A 13477-nucleotide genomic window follows, 5' to 3' on the forward strand; every position below is an offset into this window, starting at 1 on the left:
GTATCAATGTGGTGGTTTAATATGACACAAAGAAATGCAAGTCACAATATAGTTAGTAATCAGTTGTTTGTCGTTCATTTCAAGTGTGAGTTAGAATATTATTGGATTGATAATAATCAACAAGTGCAAAGTAATTCAGAATTTTTCACAAACATCCTATAAAAGAGGTAAATTTATTTTCAAAATAATATTTTCCATCATTTTCGCAATGAAAACATAGCTGAAAGAATTTGAATATATACGTATTATAATAAGCCGAACCGAAAAGCAGATCTAGTCAATTTGATACATATACACTCAATTGATACAAAAATATGATGCGTAATTAACGGATCAATGATTCAGATTAAATTGTAGGTCAATTTTGTCTGTATTTCTCTGAAATTCTCTACATTGTTCGATCTAAAATCTATAAATATTACGTATTTATTCAGGCATTTTATACACTGTACTCTCAGTATCATATTACAGCCAGCACTATCACTATTATTTCTCTATTTTCCTTTTATTCCAATTTCCTAGGATTTCTGATCCAATCATGAAATCACTATCTGTATATGTGGTCTTTGCTTTAGCAGCAGCTAGTTTAGTTTTGGCTGAAGACAATGATAATCCTCTTTCCGATGAATTTATTAAAAAAATCAACGAAAAAGCTACCACATGGAAGGTGAGTGAATAACCAAAGAACATTGGGTTTTTCTGTGTTATTTTCATTGTTATATTTGCATTTGGACAAGTGAAATTGTTTTTGAAAAAGGATACTATTGAAAAAATTGTTTTTAGGCTGGACGAAATTTTGAAAACCTTGATCCTTCCGTGTCGAAAAAGTATATTCGTAGTTTAATGGGAGTGCACCCCGATTCAAAGAACTATCAAGATAAGCCAAAGTTGATGGGAAGTATTCGAGGTGATTTGCCTGAAGAATTTGACTCGCGCACCAATTGGCCAAATTGCCCCACCATTCAAGAGATTCGAGACCAAGGCAGTTGTGGTTCATGTTGGGCTTTTGGAGCAGTTGAAGCCATGTCTGACAGGGTAATTTTTTTTTTCAATTTTTTCCTTTTAACACAACTATGGTTCAAAACTAAAACTGCTATAATACGTCAGGAATGCATTCATAGCGGTGGTAAATCGCATTTCCGTTATTCTGCCGAAGATCTAGTTTCATGCTGTCATACATGTGGATTTGGTTGTAACGGGTATTTATACTGTTTTATACATAGATATTTTGGTCATATTTAATATTCGCTGTCTTTTCGTTCTCGCAGAGGTTTTCCTGGAGCTGCTTGGAGCTATTGGGTTTGTCATTTTGGAACCATTACTCAACTGCATGTTGTGATAAATAATATTTTTATGTAGGTACATAAAGGACTCGTATCTGGTGGTCCATATGGTTCGAATCAAGGCTGTCAACCGTACGCTATTGCTCCTTGTGAGCATCATGTAAATGGAACTCGAGGACCTTGTAATGGCGATGGAAAAACCCCAAAGTGTCAAAAGACATGTGAATCGAACTACAATGTTCCATATCAAAAGGATAAACACTACGGGAAAAAATCGTATTCTCTGGGAAAGAATTCGGATGAAATTCGTCAAGAAATTTATGAAAATGGCCCGGTAGAAGGCGCTTTCACCGTTTACGAAGATTTGATAAGTTACAAATCAGGTGGCCTTCACTTCTTTTTTACAATTTAATTGAACATATTTTTTCATTTTATTGATTTCTCTCTCTCTCTCTCTCTCTATCTCTCTCTCTCTCTCTGCCTCGATTCTAATATTTAGGTGTTTATCAACATGTTCATGGAAAAGCTCTTGGTGGTCATGCCATTCGAATTTTGGGTTGGGGTAAAGAAAATGATACACCGTATTGGTTGATTGCCAACAGCTGGAATACAGATTGGGGAAATAACGGTTTCTTTAAAATCCTCCGCGGCTCGGATCATTGCGGAATAGAATCTGAAATCGCTGCTGGTCTTCCAGCAAACGCAGATTAAAATCAAAATCCACGACAATTTATAATGATTTTATGTTTTATTTGGTTTCTTCAATTTTATAAATCCACATTTTTTTTAAATAAATGAAATGAAACATAAAAAACAAAAGAAATTTTCTTCGTCATATTATTTCTGTTTTTTCGAGCCTTTTTCGCTGGGGATAACATCTTTTTCAGTATATGCTTTGTAAGCATATAGACCTATGATGATGTAAACAGTAATAACGGATGATGCGACCGAACATGATGTGATTGTGAATTCGGAAAAATGGGTGTGTTCTCTTAGCAGATGTCTCGTTCCGAAAAATGCTCCAAATGGCAATGTAAACATCAAAATGCTGTAAAATAGTAGGTAGAGAAGTGCAGATGCGGCTTGTTTGGAAATTAATATTTCTGTTTGATCATCATAATGGCTTGTCTCTTCGGACGGCAACTCTTCTGATTCACGTCTTGCAGTCACATTCAATTCAGCCTTCTTAGTTTTACCCATCTTTTAATCGTGAAGTGTGCTTTAGATCTAGTTGGAGAAAAAAAAGTTACTCGTCAAGCGACTTCAACTATTTCCGTCTTATTTTTTGAAAAAATAAAATACCTACCTAATGTTTGACAAATTCAACCAAAACTAATTTTTGTTTGTTTGCTTCACGTGATTGTTTATTTGTAAGTTCTGTCACAAATGTCATTTCATTTTTTCTGTTAAACGTGAAGTTGTCTGTGATCGCGATGTGGAAATTGCCAGTTTTGTCATATTGGTGTGATTAGTAATAATTGCGATGATAATTATTTGCAACAATTTGTTTTTGGGCGTGCATAATATGATGCACTCAACAAAATAATTGCAATTTATGAAAAACTGTATCCTCAATGTCCATTCAACTATTCCATGACATTTAAAATATATTAATTTAATGACTGTGTATATCAAGTGAATAATCAATTTAATGTGAACAACCGAAAATTAACATGTATGATTTCTGATGTATCTTGGTTAGTGACAGATGTAGGAATAAAATATTGTGTTTCGTTGCTTTCGCATATTTTTCGAACATTTTGATAACTTTCACAATTCCATATCGTATAATAATTTAAAAGAAAATAATTGATAACTTTCAACATGAAGCCCCGTATTGAATACAACGAGTGTTTGCGCGATTCACCAGCTTTTCGGTATGTTTTCAACTTCAAAAAACGTGAATAATTCAAAGTGAACGTAAACTTTCACATTTACGCATTCCAGCAAATATTTGGAGGAAGAAGAGGCATCAATCGAAAACTTGGAACAGAAATTAGATCGAACCTTGAAGTTATGCACCCTTATGATTGACAGCGGTAAAGAATACGTTAAAAATCAAAGTGTATTCGCTACTTCGCTGTGGGAGCTACATTCACACTTCAAGGAAAACAAAGTTGCACAAAATGCATTATGCAAAATCATTACATGCTTCCAGGTAACTTCGAACGATTGATTTTCCATTCATATTGCTTATATGATGTGTGTACTCATTTCAATTTCAATATATTTCATTAAATATAGGAAATGAACAAATTTCAAACGATATTATTGGATCAGGCAAGTTGTATAATTTTGAAAAACTTGACATCATTTATAAAAACCGACATCAAAGGAGTTAAAGAAACTCGAACACATTTTTGTAAAGTCTCTGAAACCTATGATGCTGCGATAATTAGAAACGCCCAAGCAAATAAGAATCGCCTGGTCGAAGTCAATGATGCAGTTAATACTTTATCCGCTTCGTCGTCGTGCTTTCGACACATAGCACTTGACTACGTGTACTCTTTGACATCCCTACAATCGAAAAAAATGCATGAAATTCTGTCAACAGTAAGTTAACAGTTTAAAATATTTGAAGTTACGGTGTTCGACTTTCGTCCCCATTGAATAGTTTAAATGATGAAAAAAAAAATTGAATTTTCCAATTTATTCGCAGCTATTGAGTTATTACAAAGCCTGTAATACTTTTTATCATCAAGGATATGATCTGTGTAAAGATTTTGAAGATTTCTTCAATGGATTTAGTAACGAGGTATGTATAAGCATCCCAGATTTTTTTTCGAAGCGATCCGGGCCGGGCAAATCCGGGTAAATTTCGGAGAAATCCGGGCAATATCCGGGCGATGAGTCGCGAAAATTTCACTCAAAAATCCGGGCGAAATTCCAATTTTTCCCGGGCCGAATCGCTTTAAAGTAAGCGCCAAACGCACAAAAAACGAAAATATAGAAACAGTTTGCCAATTTTCGCCTTTGTGATACCTGGATAGACGTTGGCGTCAAAAGGCACGCACAGTACATAAGAGCTAATGCTATAATGCAGTAAAAGTCAATTGATGCGCATAAGTAGCGCCACCTCTAATGATTACGGAGAGTTACCATAAGTCGTATGCAATTGATGTTGAGAAAAAGAAGAAGAAGAAACAGACATTCTATTCATTCACATTGCAATAATGGCAATCAGTAGAGATGGTGCTCATGTGCAGATCATATCACTGTTACAACCCTTCGGTTGGCGTATTCTTCATTCCAAATACATGCTCCGCTTTTGCCACCCTTCATTTTCACTTTTTGTTTTTGTTTCTGTTTTAATCCGATCGTGACGACAACCAAATGCAAACTGATATGCATTTGTTCGCGACGTCGATCTACTCATATTGCTAATTGTTTATAGTAATTACACAAACACCAATAAAATATTGGACACAATATCGAAGTCGTCAATCATTTTCTTATGTTTGAAGTGTCAATGAATGAATTAATTACATTTGAGTACAGAATTTTGAATTTTGATTAAACGGTTTCAAATACTGTTCGGAATAGACTGAGACAATTATCATTTTCGGGAGAAAAAAGAATATTGCATTTATGAATGAAATTTTTTGAAAAACAAGAGCGAAATTCGGATCTATTCCTTTGAAAAATCCGGGCGAAATCCGGGTAAATTTGGCAATATCCGGGCATCCGGGCCGGGCGATTTTTTGGCCGGGTTTCGCCATGGAAATCCGGGCAAACCCGAATTTATCCGGGCGATCTGGGATGCTTAGGTATGTACCACCCAAAAATGAAGAAAAACAGAATAAAATGTTTGGATAGTCCAACCAATAGGTGTGATTGAATTTGACAGTAGTATATTTTGTCAGTTTCGAAAATAACTAAATTTACTCTTCAAAAATTTAGTTTTAGTAAAACATTTCGATACGGCAAAAAACTCATAAAATAAGTTTTTAAAAATCCAATCTGTATAAATATATTGTATTGTCTACCCCAATAGATATCGGCCATGCAATTTGAATCGAGTCAACTTGAGAAAACGATGCAGAATCGTCATTTGAGTGTGGGTCAGTTTTCTGAACCTCCCAGTTTTCTAACCGATACGACATCGGCAACGACGACACCAGTCACAACAACAACAACAACAACAACAACAACAGCAGCAGCAGCACTTGTTCTAACTCCGCAATTCGAGGGGTATCTTTTCAAACGAAATTCGAAAGGATTCAAGGTTTGTACTTTTTTCTACTTCTTCTTCCATTGATTCAATTTTGTTCGTTGATTTTTTTTGTAAGACATGGAATCGACGGTGGTTTATGTTACGTGACAATCAACTGCTCTACGTGTAAGTATTTCTACAAGAATATTGAAAATTATGTTACTGAAATAAGATTAAATGTATTTTCAGCAAACGTGATGGGAAGGACGAAGTGCCAACAGTAATGGAGGAAGATCTTCGTATTTGTACTGTGAGACCAGTAAATGATAATGACAGAAGATTTTGTTTTGAAGTAATTTCTCCACTGAAGAGCCATACACTTCAGGCAGACTCTAAAGAAATTCTGAATGCTTGGATATCAGCCTTACATAAACGGATTGATGCAGCTATTCATGGTTATAAAGAAAATGACCGGAGGAATACGCTGAGTGAAACTCTGCCTGGTGCGAAACGAATTCAAAAAATGTAAGTAAATTTTTCTTTTCATATTTGAATTGAAAATGAATGATGAACCCTTGAATATTATTGCGTTACATAAATTTGTCGCTTTCACTTTTCACTCCTTGTTTCGAAATGTTCTATTTTGATTTCAGAAAATGTGAAGAGTTTTACAAAATTCCTGGGAATGATACATGCTGTGATTGCAAATGTGTGGAGCCGCGATGGGCATCTATAAATCTTGGAATTACGCTTTGCATTGTAAGTTTGTTTATACAGCGGCAATTCCAAACAAAATCAGAGAAGAGTTGTTATGCGAGGTCGCCGAATTGGCTGAAACTGTGCATGGAGTCTTATTTTCGATAGAAAATGAGAGAATCAAATACTTAGGGCTGTAAGTGGAACACATTTTGAGTTCACCCAGTGTAAATTTTAGAAAAAATTGAAAAAATCGAAAAATGGGTTCGCGGCAACTGAAATCTAGCCAAGAACTAGTTAACACATTGCTAAACCACTAGTACCGTTGGAAAGAAAATCGATGTGGCTCATGTCGCGCCGCTTTAGATGAGAAATTAAAATTCCGTGTAATAGCCTAATTTTTATAGTGTTTTTGGCCTCAGCAAGTGAATCATATTTCATTTTTCGGCGTTTTGTGGGAAAAATGGTCGGAAATGACCTCCTACGATGTTTTTTTACTGAGAAAACTACTATTTGTTTGTTAAAATACATGAAAATATGACCATTTAAACACTGCTTTACCTATCAATTTTGTCTGAAATCGACATTTCTTCATAAAGCAAGCGAATTGTCGAAATTTACATATTAAATCACACTTATGGCATAGAAAAGTCACCTATGATGGCCTGTTATATATGTTATATTTTCACGTAGTTTTGCACGAGGAATTGATTTAGACTTATTTCAACTCTGTCTGAAGGGTCAAACGCTGAATTGAGGCCAAAATGACAAGACTCTATCCAAAATTTCGGCCAATTCGGCGACCTCACATTACAACTCTTCTCTGATTTCGTGTGGAATTGTCGACAGATAGATTTTTCTATAATAATAACACGACTACTTTGTCAATAGGCTTGCTCGGGTGTTCATCGTAGCCTAGGAGTTCATTATAGTAAAGTGCGTTCACTAACATTAGATGCCTGGGAACCGGAGATAGTAAAAGTCATGATGGAACTCGGTAACAATGCAATTAATGACATCTATGAAGCCAACTACAGCGAACATAGTGCAGGAAGACCTGATGATGAATCTCAATCAACACATGTACGCCGAGCTACGAGTGATTGTGATATTAATGTACGTGAAACTTGGATTAAAACAAAGTACATTGATAAGGCATTTGTGATACCAACCAGCTTATTAAATGCCGAATATGAAACGATACAGAAGAGATCGAGCACATTGAAAGATATTATCTTGAATAAAAATGGCTGGTTTGTTCGCCCAACTCGACGTACACGAATTAAATTACGAACTACGGAAAAATCGTCGGCAACTTCTGCAGCGGAAAAATCTTCTGATGGCAGTGAACTTTCAATTGATTCAAATCAAACCATTGACTTGAGTTTTGGTTCGGACAATAATTCGACAGACGATGAAGATGAAGATGAAGACGAAGACGAAGATGAAGACTTATCGCACAGAACGTCAGATGGAAATTTAGACGATTTTAATAGCGATATGATTTTATTTAAATCTACCAATAAACACAATTTACCAGTCATGTGCTATGCCCTTGCAAGTGGTGCTTCCAAAAGTTGGGTGAATCCAATGAACTTACAACGATCTTCGCTCCACCAAGCCATTTTATCGGTAAGTTCCTACAGTAATTGAATTGCAATAAAAAAAAACTAAAACAAAATCAATCTTAACAGAATTCAGTTACTGCATGCGAATTTCTCATCTTGAATGGTTTCCCTATCAACGCTGTGGATGCAAATGGCCATACTCCTTTGCACTTGGCAACTGAAAGAGGATTTACTGCCCAGGCATATCTACTATTGAAACATCAAGCGAAACACGATGTAGTTTCAAACGATGGGAAAAGACCTATAGATATCGCTGTTGAGCAGGCAAATGCTGATATTGTAACTTTGTACGTATTATCAAGATATTTTCATCTGAATTTGGGAGTAGTAATATTAAAGTCAGTTCTTCAAAGTTGTAGTGTACGGAGTAAACCAAATGTAATTTGCTATCACCACAAAAAACCGCTTGCTTCGTCGATTTGTCCAAAAACATAATTCTTCTTTCGAGATCACATATTAAAAATAATTTACGGACTGGGATAGTCTTTTTTGTATTCATAGCTTTTTATTCATTAATTTATACATTTTTTTGTATAAAGGACTGAGATTCGTTCTTTACAACACATGAACGGAACAAAATTCCATTCTTCAAGCACTTTGGTGAAGTCTGACTTTTATTCAACTTTTCTGCACCTTTTTGAATTAGTTCTTAACCCTCCGGTGCATTAAATTTTCCCAGAGCTGGTGAAATACTACTGGTTGTTGGTTGATTTTGGACCATATATAACGAAAAAAATATTCAAAATGCTGGATTCCCCATGGTTAACTCAGGAAATTCGATAGACATCAATCATAGAATAATCAAATCCATTGTTTTAAAGTGTCGAAAATTTGTATAAGATAATAATTAATTTTGACGAATTAATGTTTTCATGAACATTTTTGTTTATAACTCAACAACCGTTTGATATGGATTAATAGTGCAAAAAAACCAAAATAGAAAGGACACTTTGACGATAAACAAAATGAAATGTTTTGTGAAACAATGTGATCCGACGTACCGATTACGTTATATAGACGTTAAAATGTTGCCCGCTTAAAGGCGGTCGTATGCACCAGAGGGTTAAGATTTTTTTAACCCTCTGATCGTTTGTCGGGTGTACAACGCCCGAGGCGAATTTGAACCTCGAATAAAAGTACCAAAAAACGAAAAAATCATATTGAAATAGGTACCATTCGATAGCTTGAACCTTTAGCTATACGTCAGTGAAATTTCATGTGCATATGTGTAAGAATGTGTGAGATATTGCCTCCCACAACACATGTGCGCGCGTTCGTTTCATGGGGCGTACGACGCCCCAAGTGTATTTTTTCATGAAATCTGGACTGTGATAAGAGATAACGATTTAATGTCTTCGGCAAATATGTAGTACTAGAGGTCCTCTGCATCTTTACTAAAGACAGATATCGCTTATCTCTTATCAGTTCCGCAAAATACGCGAAAAACCACGAAAACGCAAATACACGGTTTTCCATTTATCACGGAACTGATAAAAGATAAATGATATCTGTCTTCAGCAAAGCTGTAGAGCAGATTGGGTTCTACAACTTTGCTCAAGAAACCAAGTCATTATCTCTTATCAGTAACGCGAAAAATGATAAGAGAAATCTCGCGTTTTCCGCGGTTTTTCGCTTAACTGATAAGAGATAACGAAATAAAGCATGTGGAAAATTGTAGTACTTGTGGTCCTGTACAACTTTGCTGAAAACAGATGTCACTTATCTCTTATCAGTCAAGCAAAAAAAAATTATGAAAAACCCCATATGGTGTGAGATCTTTCGCGGTTTTTCGCGTATATTGCGTAACTGATAAGAGATAAGCGATATCTGTTTTCGGCAAATTTGTAGTGCCGGCTGAATACTACAACTTTGTCGAAGACACCAATTCGTTATCTCTTATCAGTTACGCGAAAAATCGCGAAAAACGCGAATTTTCCCTTATCATTTTCCGCGGAACTGATAAGAGATAAGGAGATGGTGTCTTCAAAAAATTGTAGTACTTGACTTGCTCTACAACTTTGCTGAAGGCACTCATCATTTATATCTTGTCAATTCCGTGAAAAATGAGGAGCCGAAAATTCACGTTTTCGCGGTTTTTCGCGTATTTCGCGGAACTGATAAGAGATAAGCAATATGTGTCTTCGGCAAAGTTGTAGAACGGGTTAAGTTCTACAACTTTGTCAAAGACACTAAGTCGCTATCTCATATTACAATCAAGTTTTCATACAGAATTCACTTGGGGCGCTGTACGCCCCATGAAACGAAGTTAAGGTGTAAACGCAACAAACGATCAGAGGGTTAAACGCTATTATTACTGTAATTTGTTCATCAAACCTATATCTAACGGTATCTTTCTGAATATTAAAAAGGCTCCGGTTGACAAGATTGAATGAAGAAATTCGGATGGAGGAACATGGAACCGGGGAAGGAGATACATATAATGACGTTATGAATGATTTTTCTCGATTTGCTGTGAGTCAACCGCACAAGTTACAACGAGCTACATTGCCATTGGAATAGTTCCAGCTCTAGAATCGAAATGCTGTGGAGCAATTAGAATTTAATGTATTTATATTAAAATCAATGGTTTACTTATAATCTCGTATAGGTCTGTAAATTTTAAATTTTTAAAAAGTTGTAATGTGTTTCCAATTGTGACATTCCTTTTTGTATTCTGAATCAAAAGAAAAGTATTCAAATTTTTTTTTATAAATTAGTATCAATGGTCGATTACATAGTTTCCACAATAGTGTATGTTCCAATAAAACGGGATTTTCAATCGTAATAATTTGTCCAACATTTTCTATACTAAAATCAAATATGCGCATGGTTTCTCAAGACAGACATAAATGGTGTTATGAGGTGATGTTGACTACAGAATATTTTTTATTTGAATATATCTGATATTTCATTTATTTCACAATAATCTTCGCCACCAATTTTCAATCTCACAAATTACATTAGTGTACATAATGTGTACAGAAATTCCACACATAGAAGGCAAAATCCGAACATAACAATAAAATCTTGACCAAACCTAGCGATACATATAATTTCAAGAAGCTCAATGTGGCAAAATTGAGCCAAATTTGTTGTTTTTTTCTTTCATTTCATCAAGCAGAATGAAGCCAATAAAGGCTGATTTTCTAGGCCTCTGAGATACGCAAAAACTATATCCTAGTCCGGTCTTGATTTCTCATTAGTTCTTAATGCCAGATTAAGATTCAGCCGTACCAAAAACTGCGACAACACTTTCTCTGTGAGGAATTTTTGACGGTCCAGAATATCTTTTGGTAAACGCTCCAAAAGAACAAAAGCTATATGAAACGTAAAGCGTTTAATTTGCGATTTTAGGAGAATTTCAAAATTGCATCCCAAAATAAAACCGACAAATTTCGCTGATTTAGGTGGTTAAAATGCAACAAAAAACTGCGTATGGTATACAAAATTCTTAAAATCCTTTCTTGTATGAATTCCTTTTCGAATCTATTATTTAGCCGCCAATATCTATGTCATCTGCAAGTGTCACTACAAATGTCATCGGCGTTGGTTTCGGTTGTCATATCTTTGAAAGATAATTGAAACCTATCATCAAATAGCTAAGATAGTGTTATCAGTGGCTTAAAGTTAAAAAAATACCGGTTCGACATTATTTTCTGAATTTTGAACAAAGTATTTTTTTGGCTGATATTTTAAACAATAGAAGCAATTTAAAAAAATGCATCGTCTTCGAAATATACGGAACTATAGCAAATTAATTGACATTAAACCTGAGGTACTAGAGGCTTTGAAAACAAACAAGCCGATCGTTGCATTGGAATCTACCATCATTACACATGGGATGCCATACCCTCAAAATTTAGAAACAGCCATAGAGGTTGAAAATATTGTTCGTAACCAGGTAAAAGTTTTATTTTTGATCAGATGACATTTAAATATTTTAAATTAAAAAAGAATTACGCTGTATCCTTTGGCTTCTTCTTCTGTAATGTTCAACAATACTCAAATTTGTTTTTAGGGATCAATTCCAGCGACGATTGCCATTTTAAATGGAAGAATCAAAGTGGGCTTAGAACCAAGTCAATTTGAAGGTTTAGCTAAAAATGGTGCAAGTACAGTCAAGACTTCCAGACGTGACTTATCATATGTTTTGAGTAAAGGCTTGAGTGGTGGAACAACAGTCTCGGGCACTGCATTAATTGCCAATCAAGTCGGTATTGATGTTTTTGCAACTGGTGGTATTGGCGGCGTTCACCGCGAAGTGGAAAAGACTTTTGATATATCTGCTGATCTCACCGAGCTCGGGCGTTTAAACATTGCTGTAGTTTCGAGTGGGGTTAAATCAATTTTAGACATACCAAAAACATTGGAATTTCTAGAAACTCAAGGTGTAACCTGCGCTACGTATAACACTCCAGAGAAAGATTTTCCGGCATTTTATTGTAGAAAGAGTGGTTATAAAGCGCCATACAATGTTAATGATCCCATTGAAGCAGCCAAACTTATTGCGACATCGAAAACATTGAATTTAAACTCAAGTATTTTGATTGCTGTTCCCGTTCCCGAAGAATTTGCGATGAATGGTGGAAATATTTAATTATATTTATCTTGGTTTTCGCTTTTAAACTGATTTTTTAATTTCAGACGAATATATGAACCGTATTATTGTGGATGCTTTGGAAAAAGCCAAATTGTCTGGAATTTTCGGCAAAGACGTCACGCCGTTTTTATTGAATGCTATTGGAACATTCACTAATAATAAGAGTCTTCGAACAAGTACTGTCGCAAAGCAAGTTGGAAAATAACTAATGAACTGGTGCTATTCATAAAATTGTGTTCTTTCAGATATTGCATTAATTAAATACAACGCACACGTGGCCTCACAAATTTCTCGCGAGCTATCTAAGATCAAGCGCATTGATGAAACAAGCGTAGCATTCCAAAATCGTGAAATTCCGGTAAATAAAACAGACGAAAAGAGACGAAATTAGAAAATGGAGTTAAATAATTGTATAATAATAATAGGTGGTGATTGGTGGCTCATTGGTAGATAAGTGCTGCATTGTAGACGATTACCCCATCAAGGTAGTTTTGATCTGTAGTCTGTACCGATATCAATTGAAATTCATTTATATAGTAAGTATTAACAAACTTATCATTTTTAGCTCAACGGTGCTACATACCATTCACAATTTAAAAAGAAGTGCGGAGGTGGTGTGGGCAGAAATATTGCAGAGGGTTTGAGTAAGCTTTGTGGAAGCGTTGAATTCATATCAAAAATTGGTGACGATGAGGTGAGAAAAACAAGCTGTTTTGTCTTGATTACAAAAATGTAATTTCAGTTTTCTAACTAGAATGGCGACTACCTCTTAAGTCTTCTACCTGAATCCGTAACCAGGCATTCCATTGAACGTGACCCGGAACAATCAACTGCCTCGTGTGTAGTAATTTTGGATCGCAATGGTGACTCTAAACTATACCTTGCAAGCATGGATATTCATAAAACGATCGACTCAGCTATGGTATAATAACGAACATTTAATGAATATGATACAAATGATTCAGAACTACATTTTCCCTTATTAGATCAAGAGGTATGAGCACCTTATTCAGTCAGCTCCCATCGTTGTTTTCGATGCTAACATCCCAATTGATGGAATGGGGATTATTTTGGAATTGTGTAAGAAATATGAAAAACCAGGTGAGTCAATTTTCAT

General features: G+C 35.3%; 3 protein-coding genes across 5 annotated transcripts in view; all 3 read left to right on the forward strand.

Moving 5' to 3' along the window:
* The first annotated feature begins 5 nt into the window (after positions 1-5).
* On the forward strand, positions 6-2106 carry LOC129570129 (cathepsin B). The gene is made up of 7 exons (XM_055449580.1): positions 6-167; positions 523-667; positions 784-1035; positions 1108-1199; positions 1269-1299; positions 1360-1666; positions 1783-2106. Exons 2-7 carry the CDS (start codon positions 539-541, stop codon positions 1992-1994), a joined length of 1023 nt encoding a protein of 340 aa, XP_055305555.1. The 5' UTR covers positions 6-167; positions 523-538; the 3' UTR covers positions 1995-2106.
* Positions 2107-2702: 596 nt separating this feature from the next.
* LOC129570127 (arf-GAP with coiled-coil, ANK repeat and PH domain-containing protein 2) lies at positions 2703-10545 on the forward strand. 3 transcript variants are annotated; one of them, XM_055449578.1, is made up of 13 exons: positions 2712-2980; positions 3114-3160; positions 3231-3441; positions 3528-3563; positions 3652-3836; positions 3943-4038; positions 5278-5508; positions 5573-5622; positions 5686-5961; positions 6090-6195; positions 7024-7764; positions 7827-8047; positions 10130-10545. In XM_055449578.1, exons 3-13 carry the CDS (start codon positions 3417-3419, stop codon positions 10278-10280), a joined length of 2118 nt encoding a protein of 705 aa, XP_055305553.1. In that variant the 5' UTR covers positions 2712-2980; positions 3114-3160; positions 3231-3416; the 3' UTR covers positions 10281-10545. The 3 variants fall into 3 exon arrangements, with proteins under 3 accessions (XP_055305551.1, XP_055305552.1, XP_055305553.1); XM_055449576.1 differs by having other exon boundaries at positions 2703-2980; positions 3086-3160; positions 3528-3836; XM_055449577.1 differs by having other exon boundaries at positions 2711-2980; positions 3528-3836.
* Positions 10546-11308: 763 nt separating this feature from the next.
* LOC129570133 (uncharacterized) overlaps positions 11309-13477 on the forward strand; it is a 13523-nt gene continuing 11354 nt past the window's right edge. The window contains exons 1-8 of the mRNA XM_055449585.1: positions 11309-11661; positions 11779-12343; positions 12405-12536; positions 12606-12718; positions 12786-12845; positions 12926-13054; positions 13115-13282; positions 13347-13461. Coding sequence (XP_055305560.1) covers positions 11479-11661; positions 11779-12343; positions 12405-12536; positions 12606-12718; positions 12786-12845; positions 12926-13054; positions 13115-13282; positions 13347-13461 — 1465 coding nt within the window. The 5' untranslated portion in view covers positions 11309-11478. The remainder of the gene's footprint in view (positions 11662-11778; positions 12344-12404; positions 12537-12605; positions 12719-12785; positions 12846-12925; positions 13055-13114; positions 13283-13346; positions 13462-13477) is intronic.

The sequence above is a fragment of the Sitodiplosis mosellana genome, unplaced genomic scaffold, assembly GCF_009176505.1.
Source record: "Sitodiplosis mosellana isolate CC-2019 unplaced genomic scaffold, AAFC_SMos_1.0 Smas_scaffold_47, whole genome shotgun sequence".
NCBI lineage: Eukaryota > Metazoa > Arthropoda > Insecta > Diptera > Cecidomyiidae > Sitodiplosis > Sitodiplosis mosellana.

What these genes read in the sequence shown, in the direction of transcription:
- LOC129570129 (XM_055449580.1), top strand. Translation starts at nt 539, where the DNA reads ATGAAATCACTATCTGTATATGTGGTCTTTGCTTTAGCAGCAGCTAGT. An exon ending in TGTGGATTTGGTTGTAACGG is followed by an intron (nt 1,200 to 1,268) that starts GTATTTATACTG and finishes TCGTTCTCGCAG; the next exon opens with AGGTTTTCCTGGAGCTGCTT. An exon ending in TTTGATAAGTTACAAATCAG is followed by an intron (nt 1,667 to 1,782) that starts GTGGCCTTCACT and finishes TCTAATATTTAG; the next exon opens with GTGTTTATCAACATGTTCAT.
- LOC129570127 (XM_055449576.1), top strand. Translation starts at nt 3,108, where the DNA reads ATGAAGCCCCGTATTGAATACAACGAGTGTTTGCGCGATTCACCAGCT. An exon ending in AAATCATTACATGCTTCCAG is followed by an intron (nt 3,442 to 3,527) that starts GTAACTTCGAAC and finishes CATTAAATATAG; the next exon opens with GAAATGAACAAATTTCAAAC. An exon ending in TGCATGAAATTCTGTCAACA is followed by an intron (nt 3,837 to 3,942) that starts GTAAGTTAACAG and finishes ATTTATTCGCAG; the next exon opens with CTATTGAGTTATTACAAAGC.